Genomic DNA, 13,699 nt, shown 5'->3' with positions numbered 1-13,699 from the left:
TGGCGTGAAAAGCCTTTCAGCACCTTTCTTGTGCAAGACAACTGTGTCTCATCAAAGTGACAGATCTCGGATCCCTTGGCTGGTATGATGGAGTCTAGACATTGTCAGAAGTCACAGATACAACCGGACTGAGTTACCGAGCCAAATATAACAGACCTCCCTCAGCCACTGCCGTACACTATAGGCAGCATTTGTATATGGGGCTGTAGTTGGACGGATGTGGGTGCACAGTCAACGGACATGTTTGCACACAAGTGTCAGAGCTGAACGGGGCTGACGTGTGTTTACTTGTGTTGCTGAATGGGCTTGTTTGAGGTCACTATGAGTCAGTGCATCACATAGGTGTTACATGCTTTATTAGTCAGATGTGCAGGTGTTGCCACAGCAAACGTTTTGAATGTTAGACGTCCATATTGCCTCCTTAAACTCGTTATTATGAAGAGGTACATTTTCTGTGTGTAAAATTGATCATACAGTGGCCACATTGAAGACCAAACTGTGCCATCAGTGTCTGCATATTGGTTGCATGACATCAAGCATCTGAGACTACTAAGAATGTACTAGTTTGTAGTCTTCATGGTAGCGTTCATGCACACTGTAATCTGTTCCACCATTCCCATGGCTTTGTGATTTATACTTAGCAGGACTTTGACTCTACTCCCAAGGCGATCCTGTGGCTTTTGGGGGAGTTTTTACCATACAAGGAGAAGAGGAGTTTAGCTGGGTTTCCTGTGGGAGGGTTCTGATTTCTCTCACTCTGCATCTGATTCACTCTGTCTCTATTTCTCTCTCCCTTGCCTCCTCTCCCGTTCTCCCTCTTCTGGCTCTGCTCCAAACCTCCTCTCTGATCACTGTACAACTAGAACGAGTCAGAGGATTTTATTAAAAGAAAGCATCACCAAAACGGCTCCAAAATCAACGTTTGCATCCGAGCGAGCTATTATCGTAACATTGTGTGCAGCCAGCGTCCTGATGCACCAAATAAGGCACAGAGTCACTCTCTTTATCGTGGCAGGTCATGGTGTAAGCTTGTGTAAACCCCAGGATTTTAAAGCTATCAAACTGTCACCACTTTCATAAACTTATGCCAGAATGGCTGCAGTTTCCCTCCCCCGCTAAAAAGAATCCTACAGTAGTACTGATCTATAACTCTCATAGTGAAGATTCGTGGATCTATGTATCTGCTCGTTTTTAGGCAGATTTCCTCAGGGTGAGTCTGACAGGCCTGCAAGTTACACACTGTGTAACACTCAGTTCTTCAGTGTAACATGAGGCAGAAGTGGCCCTAACCACATACCAAATGATCTAAGACAATCTCTTCTAAAGATTTTCCTAAACTCTAATGTTACTTACATACCTATTCTAAAATAGATCGTAAATTAATCCTTCAGTTTACCAGTAAAAATTCAAAAGCTCCATAGTTTTCACTGGGCGAGAACAATATGCTCTTCAAAACAACATGCTAAACTCAGAGTACCTGCAAAAAAACACATCAATTCACTCCTCCTGGACAGTGTCCTCTGTGCCAAAGCACAGCCCGGGAAATATCTCTACAAGGATGAACAACAAACATGGCTACGCATACTACAATAGCTGCAATGCAACATGAAAAACAACAGATGCATTTTGCCCAAGTTTATCTTCAGATGTCACTTAAATGGCCAGTGTGCGCCTCACTGTTCTTCAAGTTTCCTTGTCATCTTTATTTTTAGCTGGGGCAGCTGGCACAGAAGAGCTGAAAGCAAGCGGACAGGGCCATCAGATGTTATCAGCACACACACGCATATACGTACCCCCAACTCCCAATTTCAGATTTACCACTGTTTGCACTCATTAATCATACATTACAAAAAGCATGAAGTGTATTCCATGCATGACACATTTCTCAGACATCTCAGAGGTGCATAAAGTCATATTCCTGGAAACCATCTCAGCAACACAAGTTGTATCCTCCAGGCAACAATACTTTTTATATTGTGCGTCTCACAAATTACAGAAAACAGATCTAAATAAAGGTCTGTCAGACCAATAGCAATTAAGAGGATCTTAATTGCAGCAGACCTGTGGTTTATGTCCCTGCAGCTCGACTGTAAAGCTCCGGCTGCCTGCTGTAGATCACACGGAGTTTGAAATTTTCTTTGGCTGGATCGTTTTCCATACAGCCCTTTTTCATTCGGCGGTGGAAGTAAAACTATGTCCTTTTCTAACCAACTCTGGTATTAACATCAATTTGAACATTCCTAAGTAAGAACACAGGCATATAGATATGCAGCCCAGAGTGGGGGGGAAATGAAGCGTCAGTAACTCATATTACTCATGTGAACAATGTTCTTTTGATGATTCTGCTGCTTCTTCTCTGCTCTTCCTGTCCTGTTCTGTCCAAACCAAAAAGGCCATGATCCAAATAAGGAGTACACTGGCTTCAAGAGCCTTCAAGAAGTAAAGTTTAGATTAGGGAGGGGGGCACAGTGAGTTCTAGAGTAACCAGGGCGGGGAGTGGCAGAAGGGGTAAATGGTGGGAAAGGGCTGTCACTAGAGACTGGGGCTGTCTCCAAACCTCCAGTCAAGTTTAAATCACATAGAGCTCCACCGACTCTCAGTTTGCATCCTCCTCTCCTCTCCTCTCCTCTCCTCTCCTCTGCCCACTCGCTCTGAGCTCCCTCTGTCTCTCTGCTCCTGTCTGGTCCACTGGCTGCTCTCCCCCTCAAACCTGAGAGGGATCTTTTGAGGCATCTTCCTCTGAACATCTGCAACAGCTTTTCACCCAAAGAAATAAAACCTTTTTTTTCCCCTGAAGCCGGCGAGACACTGAGACCCAGCCGTCACCATGGAGGCCATCAAGAAGAAGATGCAGATGCTGAAGTTGGACAAGGAGAACGCCATCGACAGGGCAGAGCAGGCTGAGTCTGACCAGAAGGCAGCGGAGGATAAATGCAAGCTGGTGAGACAAGGCTGATGAGTATTAATGGGAATGCAGGATGGATGGATGGATGCAATGTGGTCTCTTGTATAATGCTAATTCCACTGAATCTGAGTTAACTGGGCAATAATCCAATATTACCGTCAACAATATACAAAATGAAGCTCTGAAAAACAAAAATAAAAAGTACTAAATGCTGTTATATAAAAGTTATATACTGTACAACAATACAAGCATAAAAAGAGCTAGTTATTGTTGTCCAAATTGATCAAACTGAGCAAACTATAATTAAAAAGTAATTAAAGCAAAAATAGCTATCGAATGCATTATTATCATTATTTTATATCTGCCTCGTGCACATTTCCATGGTGTTGTGATGTTGATTTCACCTGTATTGCACAGCCATATCTCGAGCAGAAAAATGCCTATATTGGAAGTCTCTCTCATCCACTGATAAAGCAAATTTGATTTAGGTAGATTATTTTGTGAAAACGTGATTAATTTGCTGTTCACATTTAAATTTAACATACTGGTGTTGTTTTTTAATTTGATGTAAAACAAGCTAATAAATACTAAAGCACATGTACACAAGTGCTCAACATAAAATGTGAATCATTTCCCAAAGCACCAAATGCTGAACTACAGAGAGCAGCTGATACTGAGCCCCTGGGCCTTGTCTGCTGGTGGGCAGCAGGAGGTGGAGGATGTCCGCAGGGATGTACAAACAGAACGGAGAGACGAATGCTGGACATATTATCCACAGTGAAGCAGATTCCAGAAGTGGTGCTGCAGGAGATTAAGGCAACCCAACATAGCAGCTGTTTCTCTGACTCTAAAGCAGAAGAGTACTGCATTACCCAGCATCCTTATCTGAATTTTAAATCCGTACCACGGCAAAGAAAACCCCACAAATTCCAAATATCTGCACATCCATATTTGGTGCTGCAGCGCGAGAGCCTGAGACAGATTGATATTGCGAGGGCCAACTTAATGATAGTGTACTTGCACCACTTGATACGAGCAAACTAGGATCTGGAGATGTAATAGGATATTTGAGGTTTCTAAATAGAGGCAATTATTGCATAGTGGGAGGTGGTCTCGTCATCATGGCGGTACGAGAGGAATGCTAGAGAGCAGGGAGTCGGAGGGGCACGGACAAAGCCAGGAGCTACACTAAAGCAAGTGGAAAGAATCCTCTCGGCTCTCCTCGTGCCCTCGGAGAGTGACAGTTATCATTGGCACCGCACATATGGACCCCCGGCACGTCTTCACATCGAGGAGCAGTCAGCATGATATCCTAGGAGATCATGCAGATGATACAAGCAGCGCTCAGAGATGCTGTCTTTGCTATTCTTGGCACGATACGCGAGGCTGACAGAAGGCTCTGAAAATACACAAAACTAATACACGGTATCAACATGCAGCACAACAACAGACTCCGGCCGCAATTTAAGGATCGGTTCACCCAAACTGCAATTTTTTTTTAAAATTCAGCGGTTGTGTCTTGTTTCAGAAACAACATTCCAGTTCCTCTTGATGATCCACAGACTTCAGCTAGCAGACTGCCATTGGCTCACTCCAATAGTTAAGTCCAGAGTGGAAGGTTTCAGACATCCAAGGTCCCCAGAGGAATCCTACTAAAAGTGCTGGGGCCCTGATGTGTCCTCTGGTGCCAGCATGAGGTTGATATTTGTGGTTTTAAGCAGATGGATAGCCGTGACGTTTGATACTCACATTCATGTCCTCTGAGAACGAAATGTCCAAACTTTCATCTAATGCCATCATCAAATCTTTTCACACTTTAGTTTTTACTGATGATTTCAACTTTTATAGACACATGCAACCAACAGGTGAAAATGTAAACAGACAAACAAACAAACCTAAAAACAAAATGATACACAAAAAGTAATATACAACATTTTGACAAGATCTTGTATTTGTACATTTTCCTTAGTAGAATTAAAATTTCACTGATAGAGCACCATGTAGCTCATAGGGACATCATGTATTTGGCACATCATGTAGGTGGCACGATGGCACGGTGTTAACGCTGTCGCCTCACAGCTAGAAGGTCCTGGGTTCGAATCTCGCTGTGGGCGCCGGAGGCATGCTTCGGTGCCTGCTGCTTGTGGAAAGGGGCCTTTCTGTGTGGAGTTTGCATGTTCTCCCTGTGTTCACCTGGGGTATCCTCCATAAAACATGCAAAAAGATCAAACATGCAAGAAGATCGAAAGAGATTGGGCCCCCGGCGCCAGTCGGATGGCAGCCCACTGCTCCTGGTCTGCCGTGGAGGAAGGTGACCAGGGATAAAGGCGGAGGACAAATTTGTCCCTCCGATTCTTCTTCTATTTGTTGCAAATGTTTTTTAACCGCTTTCCAAAACACTAATCTTTTGCTGTATTTCCAGGATATCGGGTCAAAATTTGTTCAATGCTTTTGGTCTATGACCGAATACCTGTAAACTGGCATTCCCATCAGCTTCAGCTGCACTTGGTGGTAAATGCCAATTAGCTTCTGTTAGCATGCTAGCACACTAAACTAAGATGGCGAACGTGGTAGATATTATACCTGCTAGACCTCCTGATGTTAGCTCAAAGCACTGCTGTACCTAAAGCACATCTGCAGAGCCTCAGACATCTGATTTGGGTTGGTGTTAGTGCTGCACCTCCATCCGGCAGAGTGCTGCTGGGTGTTGACCAGGTCTACTGAAGTGATTTTAAAATCAGTTAAAATGTTGATGAATGAGCATCCCTCTGTCCCCCATACTATAAAAATACTTACAATGCTGGATTTTTCCATCCAGTGTTTCATTCATGTGTTCTTCTAAAGAGCAAAAGCTTGCTTTGCCGTTGCTGTATCCTCCCTGACTCTCTGTCATGTTCGGCCTCTTTCAGCTGGAGGACGAGCTGCTCGCATTGCAGAAGAAGCTGAAGGGAACGGAGGACGAGCTGGACAAGTACTCGGAGGCCCTGAAGGATGCTCAGGAGAAACTTGAACTGTCGGAGAAGAAGGCCACAGATGTGAGTTAACCACAAAGGCGCCATCTGAAACACATTACCCACATTACAGAGGGACAGACTCCTAAGTTTCAGCCTTATAAAGTATTGACCACCAGTCTGTCAGATGGACTGAGCTACGTATCCCTCCATGATTGAAAAAAGATCAGGGATAGAGACACACTCTTCTGAGTGTGTGCACACACTTCTTTTCTACAATAGTTTGTTTTGGGGAAGAAAAAAAATGCATTGAAGTGCTTATAACACTCAGGCTGAGGGTTGTTTTTGTTGCTTACAGCCCAAAAAAGGCCATGTCTGGACTCGCCTTAAGAGTTTCCTGCAGTGTTTGGTTGCTGCTGGTGATGAAACACAGCAGCAGAGTGAATAAAAAAAACAGAAAAAACAGTAATTCAAGACGATTTTGAAGGTTATTTGTCTAATTGTGTGATTCCAATAAGACAAAGGAATAAAAGAAACCCGCACAGAGGACCGCCATGCCAAAGCCAAAGCCCCTTTTATGTATCAAACAGACTGACACTGAACAGTATATCGGAAACTGTTAAAAACTCCTACGTTCAATCTGCTGCTCGGCACCTACTGATCAACCACAACGTAGAGCTAACAACCTTTAAAATGAGTCCTGAAATGACTAACTCATATCCTCTAAGCCAGATAGTGTTGAGAATCACTGAGTTATTGGTGTCTCTGTGAGGTCTGTAACTGAGCTATTTCTCAAGCACAGACAGAACTTGGCCAGCCTGTAGCCGACCAGGAATCCCAGGAATGCAGCTTGAGCAAACAGAGAACCCCACACTGCAGTGTCTAATGAAATCAATGCTCTGGCCTTTTTTGGGATGGAGATATTGCACTCTGCTCCGTCTGGACTTACAGTACATACCTTAACGGTGAATGGCCATCCTTGTTTAAAGAGCATCTATGTCATTTGTGATCTTTCTTTCGCAGTAATATCTCAGTTTCCTGAAAAAGACGAGTTCTAATTAAATGTTTTGCCTTTCATCTAAAGACGAATGGAATCAAATTAGTTTGTTTATATCTGGGATGTTTTGTTTTGCTCAATGACATTTTTCACAATTTACACTTTGCAAGAGAGGACAGAACTCCCACACATTGTCCTTTTACTTGGAGAGATATACAACATTTCAGCCTGCAGAGCTTCATCAGGCAACACAGAGGGACAAAGAACATTCCAGGCAGGTACAGCCAGCGTCTCCTCAGGTGAGGCTGAATGCTGACAGCCTGTGGGACTGTTTGCCTGCCAGCTCGTGGTCCCTGATTGGCCTCACCTCAGGAGGTGTTTATATCCAGAAAAGTTCATAGCAAGAAGACAAAGTGCTGATGTTCTCTCTTCTTACACACCTGTCCCAAGAAACTAAAGGTGTGCATGAGCCTTTACAGTCAGGCTTTGAACTCATGTTAAAATAAACGAATAAAAGACCAGCATAACAGTTTAAAACCTGAAGATTAATATAAGAAAAAAAAACACAAATTCTCACATTGTAGTCAAAATAGTTCTGATGAATTTCCTCCCAATCGATTGATGTTTCAGCTGTAATAATCAGACTTTTCAGATGAAAGCAGCCCCCACACTGTGTAAAGCTACCAGAGAAAGCATGTGAGATAAGACCCTCAAAGGTTAAAGGTCAAATGATGTTGGTCTCAGATGACCTATCAGATGCCCACAGATTTGCTTTGTGCATGTCTGTCCGGAACTACATCTTCTGCTAATGTGTTTCACCCTGCTCAGGGTGGATGCTGATGCATATAAATGTGATACAAGGCCAGAAAGAGAAAACAAACGCTCTGAAAGGGGAGGAGGAGGAGGAGGAGGAAGGGACAAAAGGGGGCGCTGAAGGAATGTGTCGCCACCCGATGGCTGCGGGTCATGTCTGCAACCAAATCAATTTACATTCCAGGCTTACTGCAGGTCAACAACCCCTGATGAGGCGGATTATAACCGCCCCACCCCAGCGTGGGCCCTCCCACAGGCAAATCTCTGGACCTTTGATTCCTGTTCACTTCACAGCTTCCCTTTCTCTCCTTCACACACACGTACGCGCTTTTATTACCACACGACGTCATCCAGCCATACGTTATGATTCACGTCAGGTATGATTCACATGGCTCAGACTGATGAATCAGATGAAGCAACTGGAGTCTTCCTCCTCCTGATCTCCTCACCGCTCCCTCTCAATCAGAGCAGAAAAATGCAGCCTAAGCAACACCTGATATTTGCCATATAAGTCCACAATAGGAAATCCAGCTCTCTCTCGCACGCACACACACACACACACACACACACACACACACACACACACACACACACACACACACACACACACACACACACACACCTCTTTTCTCGGGGAAAGGCGCAGTGCCTTCCCCTCCCAAATCCTGTGATGTCATCTGAGACCAGGCTTCTTCACAGGATTGGAGGATCTCGCCATAAATTTCCTGAAAACTCCCAGCCCTTTTTTCCCTCCCCATCCCATCACTCTCTGACTTCCTGCCCGAGAAAAAAGTTTTCCCTCGGTGTCTGCGACTTTGACGCCAATCAGCAACTTTTTGAGGATACAGCCGCTCAGTCGGGCATTTTTTTAGGGGGTACTCCTTCTTTGCTTTGGAGAAAACAGAGTAAATCGAAATCATGGAGATGGTAAAGAAGAAAATCCAAACCCTCCAGCTACAAGTTGATGAGGCAGAGGATCGGGAACTGGCGATACAAAGGGAGCTGGACACTGAGCGTGAACTGCGCGAAAAAGTGAGATAACTCCTCATTTATCCGACTTCTGTGGCATTTTTTTAAAGATTGATCTGTAATGCTCACATCCCTGTCGATCATCTCTACTTGGGATTGTAAAGAATTTACACTGGAGCGCAGGTAGCCACACTGATCCTCACGTAACGCGCCTGTAAGAATATAAAGATTCCGGTTGGTAGATTTGACATTTTTATTTTCTTGTGCGTCAGTGTGTTTGATTTAGTGGCTTATGGGAAGTTTGTGCATCATTGTAGCGACACTCCCTGCCATACTTTTGTTCGGCTACGTTATCTAACTGAAACCCGCCCTATATCTTGTCAAACACCTTGAAATGTAACGACACCCTCGGTGTTTCATTAACTGGTCGCTCACACATTAAGCGGTGGCAGGCTTGTGGCGTTTTAAAAGCTCGGATTTTTCCCACTTCCAGGCAAAGTCACGGAAGACTTTTTCCTCCTGTTTTGTCAAGCATCCAGCAGTCTTTGTCTCTGCTTGCCCTTTGAGCTGTTAGACTGAGTAACACTGGGCACATATCAGAAATTAGGAGCTGTAATCCTCTGGAGCCCCCACACAGGAAGAAGAGGGCAGACTGGTTATCCGTGATATCAGTCTGGCAGGAAACGGCTCGAGGAGAGGCGATCTGTTGTCTCTCCCCCAAAACATTCAGTGGGTTGACACTGTAAAAGTCAGGCCTAGCTGAACCACCTCATATATGTCTCTAAATCTGTCTCTGTTGTTCTACATCAGCAGTTTTCAGAGTGTCTGTTCACGCTTCAAAGTCCAGAACTCATCATGGTCACTGAGAGTAAAACTGATTACACGGAAGAAATGTGACATAATGGACAGGAGGAAAAATATGCATGTATATATACAGAGTATTGCAATGGGTTACAGAGAATAAAAAGACATAATGGACCTTACACTCAAACCTAAGAGGCAAAAAAACATTTGAAAATCAATCATTTGGTCATACGCAGCTGGTTTGGCCACCCTCCCCAGTATCCTTCCTCTTGTCCCGGCAGCGTGTTTCCTGGCTGACCTCTGACCTGTGACCCCTCTCTCTCTCCCTCTCTGTGTTGCTGTAGGCAGAGGGCGATGTGGCCTCTTTGAATCGCAGGATCCAGCTGGTGGAGGAGGAGCTGGACCGCGCTCAGGAGAGACTGGGCACGGCCCTGCAGAAGCTGGAGGAGGCTGAGAAGGCCGCAGATGAGAGTGAAAGGTGAGCGTCACAGTGTGTTAACCACAAATCGTAGACATGCCTTCGGCTGCACGATTGGTAAGGGGTCGACTCATGGCTTCGGGATAATGTGATTTATTGGCTTGATCTTAAAACAGGTTCCACCAATCAGAGACATTGATGTTAGGTGTCAGCACATCTGCATCCATCTTTGATGCCAGAGGGCTCCAGTCTGGTCAAAACTGCCAGTGCTTTGATTGGTTGGAAGTATAGCCTCATAGGATGAGTCAGCCTGACGCATCTTAGTTGTCTCAGCTGGCTCAGCTGGTTAGAGCGCGGCGCTAATAACGCCAAGGTCTCGGAAATTAGAGCAAAGGAAAGAAAGAAGGTAAACTATTGAATTAAAGCTATATACAGTTATAATATGAATAGAGGATTGTACAGGATATTTTTTCATTAGAAATTCAAAGTTTCTAAAGTCCAGTGCCACTCGTATCTTCATAGCTTTCATGCAGAGTCCTATCACCTGCATAACGTTGAGACTGAAGCCACCGAGCATTCACACAAGCACTCACAACTGAGTCACTGAAGTCCAAATGTCCCCCAAATTCGTGGCGTCGTCGCTGTTGAAACTGAAGGCTGTGTGTCTTTGTGATCGTCAGAGGCATGAAGGTGATTGAGAACAGAGCCATGAAGGACGAGGAGAAGATGGAGATCCAGGAGATGCAACTCAAAGAGGCCAAACACATCGCTGAGGAGGCGGACCGCAAATACGAGGAGGTGCGAGCGCGGCGATCACGTTTCGGCCGGCCTGCGGCTCTGGCGTCATTTCTGTTTTGGCTCAACTGTGATTTTGTGTCTTTTTGACGTCAGGTTGCTCGTAAGCTGGTGATCCTGGAGGGTGAGCTGGAGAGAGCAGAGGAGAGGGCAGAGATCGCAGAGCTGTAAGTGTGAATACGTCCATCGCTCAGCTGTAACCCAGAGAAGAGCTCAAACGCATTCAGAAAACTTTAAAGCATTTCTCTGTTCGTACAGTAAGTGCGGCGACCTGGAGGAAGAGCTGAAGAACGTCACCAACAACCTCAAGTCGCTAGAGGCTCAGTCTGATAAGGTGAGCGTTAATCTAACCTTTCCATTCATTCTTTATCTGTTTTTATGTCCATTCCATCTTTTCTATGTAAAGTGCTTAATAAATACTGTCCAGGAAAACTGAAATAACTAGTTAATCATAAATAAAAGCGTGTTTTATCAGGTTAATGATTTTCTTCTTCTCTTGCTGTCTCTATAGTACTCTGAGAAAGAGGACAAGTATGAGGAGGAGATTAAAGTCCTGAATGACAGACTTAAGGAGGTAAGTTCACATCAGCTCAAACTACGATTCCAAATTTATGTGAAACATAAATGAAACAGAATGTGATCATTTCCTTTTTTACATATACTCTGTCGAAAACAGTACAAAGACAATAGATTTAATGTTTCCCCTCATCAGCTTCATTGATTTTTAGAAATATCTGCTTATTCTGAATTTGATGCAGCAACACGTTTCAAACAAGTTGGGACAGGAGCAACAAAAGATTATTAATCCCACGCTTGGGACATTAAATTGTTACAGGATGCAGCAGTGTGTTACTGAAAGAGCTGCCCCCACCGTCTCATGCAGGGGGGGAGAGGGGTCGTCCATGAAATGTTCCATAGGTGAACAGGTTCATTGGTAACAGGCGATAGCATCATGATCGGGTATGAAAGGAGCATCCTGGAAAAGCCCGGTCGTTCACGAGCGAGGATGCAGCAGATATTACTGCACGGGCTCAGGAACACTTTGTTAAACTGTTGTCGGCTTGCAAAGTTCTGTGTTTAAGTTCATTTTACAACGTGTCTCAACCTTTTTGAACCTTCGTTGCATATTCTTGGAGAGAAGCTCTGACAGTTTCTGTTTGTTGTCTCTCCAAAGGCGGAAACTCGTGCAGAATTTGCAGAAAGGACAGTGGCTAAGCTGGAAAAGACCATAGACGACTTAGAAGGTACGCTTCTCCTTAATCCTGTTTTTCAATCCTGCGTTGATCTACGCCGTTTCTTCACTTTGTTCAAATCTCTGTCATTCTTCCATTTCTTAATCTTTGACCTGACTTCTCTCTCTTTCCTCCTGATTTCCCTCCGGGGTCTCCACAATTCTGCATTTCCCTCCCCCTGCTCTCTGTCTCTGCCCTTCGACCTGCAGACGAGCTGTACACTCAGAAGCTGAAATTCAAGGCTATCAGCGAGGAGCTGGATCACGCCCTCAATGATATGAACACCTTGTAGACTTTCATTCAGCTCATGATGTTTTCTTTCACTTTCTCTTAGAAGCACTTTGTCTCTTCTTTTCTCCCTTAGCTCCCACTGCTCCTTTTGCATTAAACTAAAACTCAATAAAGATATTTTTCTCTTTTATCTTGTCTTCTGTCATTTCACTTTTCGCTGCTCTGCTGCTGTTATATTTATTCGCACTATAAAAAGGTCAAATCGGTGGGTTTACATGGTCTGTGTCTGCTCTAAAATGACCATATCTCATCTTACCCGTTGCAGTCATGTTATCAGTTCATGTGTTCACTGACTTTGCCATTGTATTTTACATCTGCTGCTACTTTTTGTTACAGAGAACCTATCGACTGCAAAAGAGGAAAACCTAGGAATGCACCAAGTCCTGGACCAAACACTGCAGGAGCTCAGCAGCTTGTAAAATGCCAAGAACATCAAGCGATACAAAAAAAAAAAACACTTGTTTTGTAAAAGATATTTTCTACATGCCATCCATTTCCTGTGGTTTCATTCATATTCCTGGTTGTTAAAACAAATGTACCCCCTTTTATATATTTATGTTTCTTTTCCTTTTTTTAAAAAATGGTTTTGGGTCCATATTTGATATTCAGTTTCGGTGCTGGAAATTGTGACCAAACTCTGAGCACAAATAAAACTGATAATGACGATGATGCTGGTGATTATGATGAAGTGAGCTTCATGTGATATATATTGGCTGTGTTTGTCCTCTGTATGAATACGCAGCTCTGCATGTGTGTGTGTGTGTGTGTGTGTGTGTGTGTGTGTGTGTGGTGTGTGTGTGTGTGTGTGTGTGTGTGTGTGTGTGTGTGTGTGTGTGTGTGTGTGTGTCCTCCTGCCAATTTCAGAGCCATAAAGTGGAGCAGCAGAATGAGCTCACCCTTTCACTTTACATGTGCCAACATGCACAGCGTCTTCTGTGTGCTCCACTAAGACAGTGAATTCCTCCAACACAAGACGAGAGATACAGCTTAGCTGCTGGCCCTTTGGTCCCACCGCTGTAATGTCACTGACTTTTTTTGTTTTTCTTCAGACCAGATAGGGACCCGGCCATTCAGTCTCAGTCTGAGATTAATGTTAAAGATTGTGTTGTCCTCAAAAAATAGTAAATTGGCCATCAGTGATGATTTTCTGTGGGCTATCAGTGTAAGTTAGCTAAATAAGAAGTTCTTATTATGACAACATTCATCAACACGAAGAGGAATCGAGCAGTAATGAGTACTAAACCAGAGTAAGTAAATAATAACTAAACCATCTTCATGACTGAGAAACTCTTTCCACGAAGAATGTTCATGTGATAAGAGAAGATAAGATAACACTTTATTAATTTAATCCCCTGTACAGGAATAAAAGATATGAAATAGAAAATATAAAACTCTAACTCTCTCTCTCTCTCTCTGTCTCTCTCTCTCTCTGTCTCTCTCTCTCTCTCTCTCTCTCTCTCTCTCTCTCTCTCTCTCTCTCTCACACACACACACACACACACACACACACACATACACTCTCTC

At 44.0% G+C, this 13,699-nt stretch overlaps 1 protein-coding gene across 4 annotated transcripts; it reads left to right on the top strand.

The window, feature by feature from the left end:
• Positions 1-2,541: 2,541 nt before the first annotated feature.
• Positions 2,542-12,843, top strand: LOC139338683 (tropomyosin alpha-1 chain-like). Of its 4 annotated transcripts, none has more exons than XM_070973916.1 (9): positions 2,542-2,941; positions 5,815-5,940; positions 9,784-9,917; positions 10,538-10,655; positions 10,749-10,819; positions 10,911-10,986; positions 11,164-11,226; positions 11,827-11,896; positions 12,512-12,842. In XM_070973916.1, exons 1-9 carry the CDS (start codon positions 2,828-2,830, stop codon positions 12,592-12,594), a joined length of 855 nt encoding a protein of 284 aa, XP_070830017.1. In that variant the 5' UTR covers positions 2,542-2,827; the 3' UTR covers positions 12,595-12,842. The 4 variants fall into 4 exon arrangements, with proteins under 4 accessions (XP_070830017.1, XP_070830016.1, XP_070830018.1 ...); XM_070973915.1 differs by lacking the exon at positions 12,512-12,842 and adding an exon at positions 12,094-12,305 and having other exon boundaries at positions 2,693-2,941; XM_070973917.1 differs by lacking the exons at positions 2,542-2,941; positions 5,815-5,940 and adding an exon at positions 8,336-8,698 and having other exon boundaries at positions 12,512-12,843.
• The last annotated feature ends 856 nt before the right edge of the window (positions 12,844-13,699 follow it).

The sequence above is a fragment of the Chaetodon trifascialis genome, chromosome 11 (genome assembly GCF_039877785.1).
Source record: "Chaetodon trifascialis isolate fChaTrf1 chromosome 11, fChaTrf1.hap1, whole genome shotgun sequence".
Lineage (NCBI taxonomy): Eukaryota > Metazoa > Chordata > Actinopteri > Chaetodontiformes > Chaetodontidae > Chaetodon > Chaetodon trifascialis.
The sequence above is the reverse complement of the archived record's forward strand: the minus strand, read 5'-3'. Positions and strand labels throughout refer to the sequence as shown.

What these genes read in the sequence shown, in the direction of transcription:
- LOC139338683 (XM_070973916.1), top strand. Translation starts at nt 2,828, where the DNA reads ATGGAGGCCATCAAGAAGAAGATGCAGATGCTGAAGTTGGACAAGGAG. An exon ending in CGGAGGATAAATGCAAGCTG is followed by an intron (nt 2,942 to 5,814) that starts GTGAGACAAGGC and finishes GGCCTCTTTCAG; the next exon opens with CTGGAGGACGAGCTGCTCGC. An exon ending in CGGAGAAGAAGGCCACAGAT is followed by an intron (nt 5,941 to 9,783) that starts GTGAGTTAACCA and finishes GTGTTGCTGTAG; the next exon opens with GCAGAGGGCGATGTGGCCTC.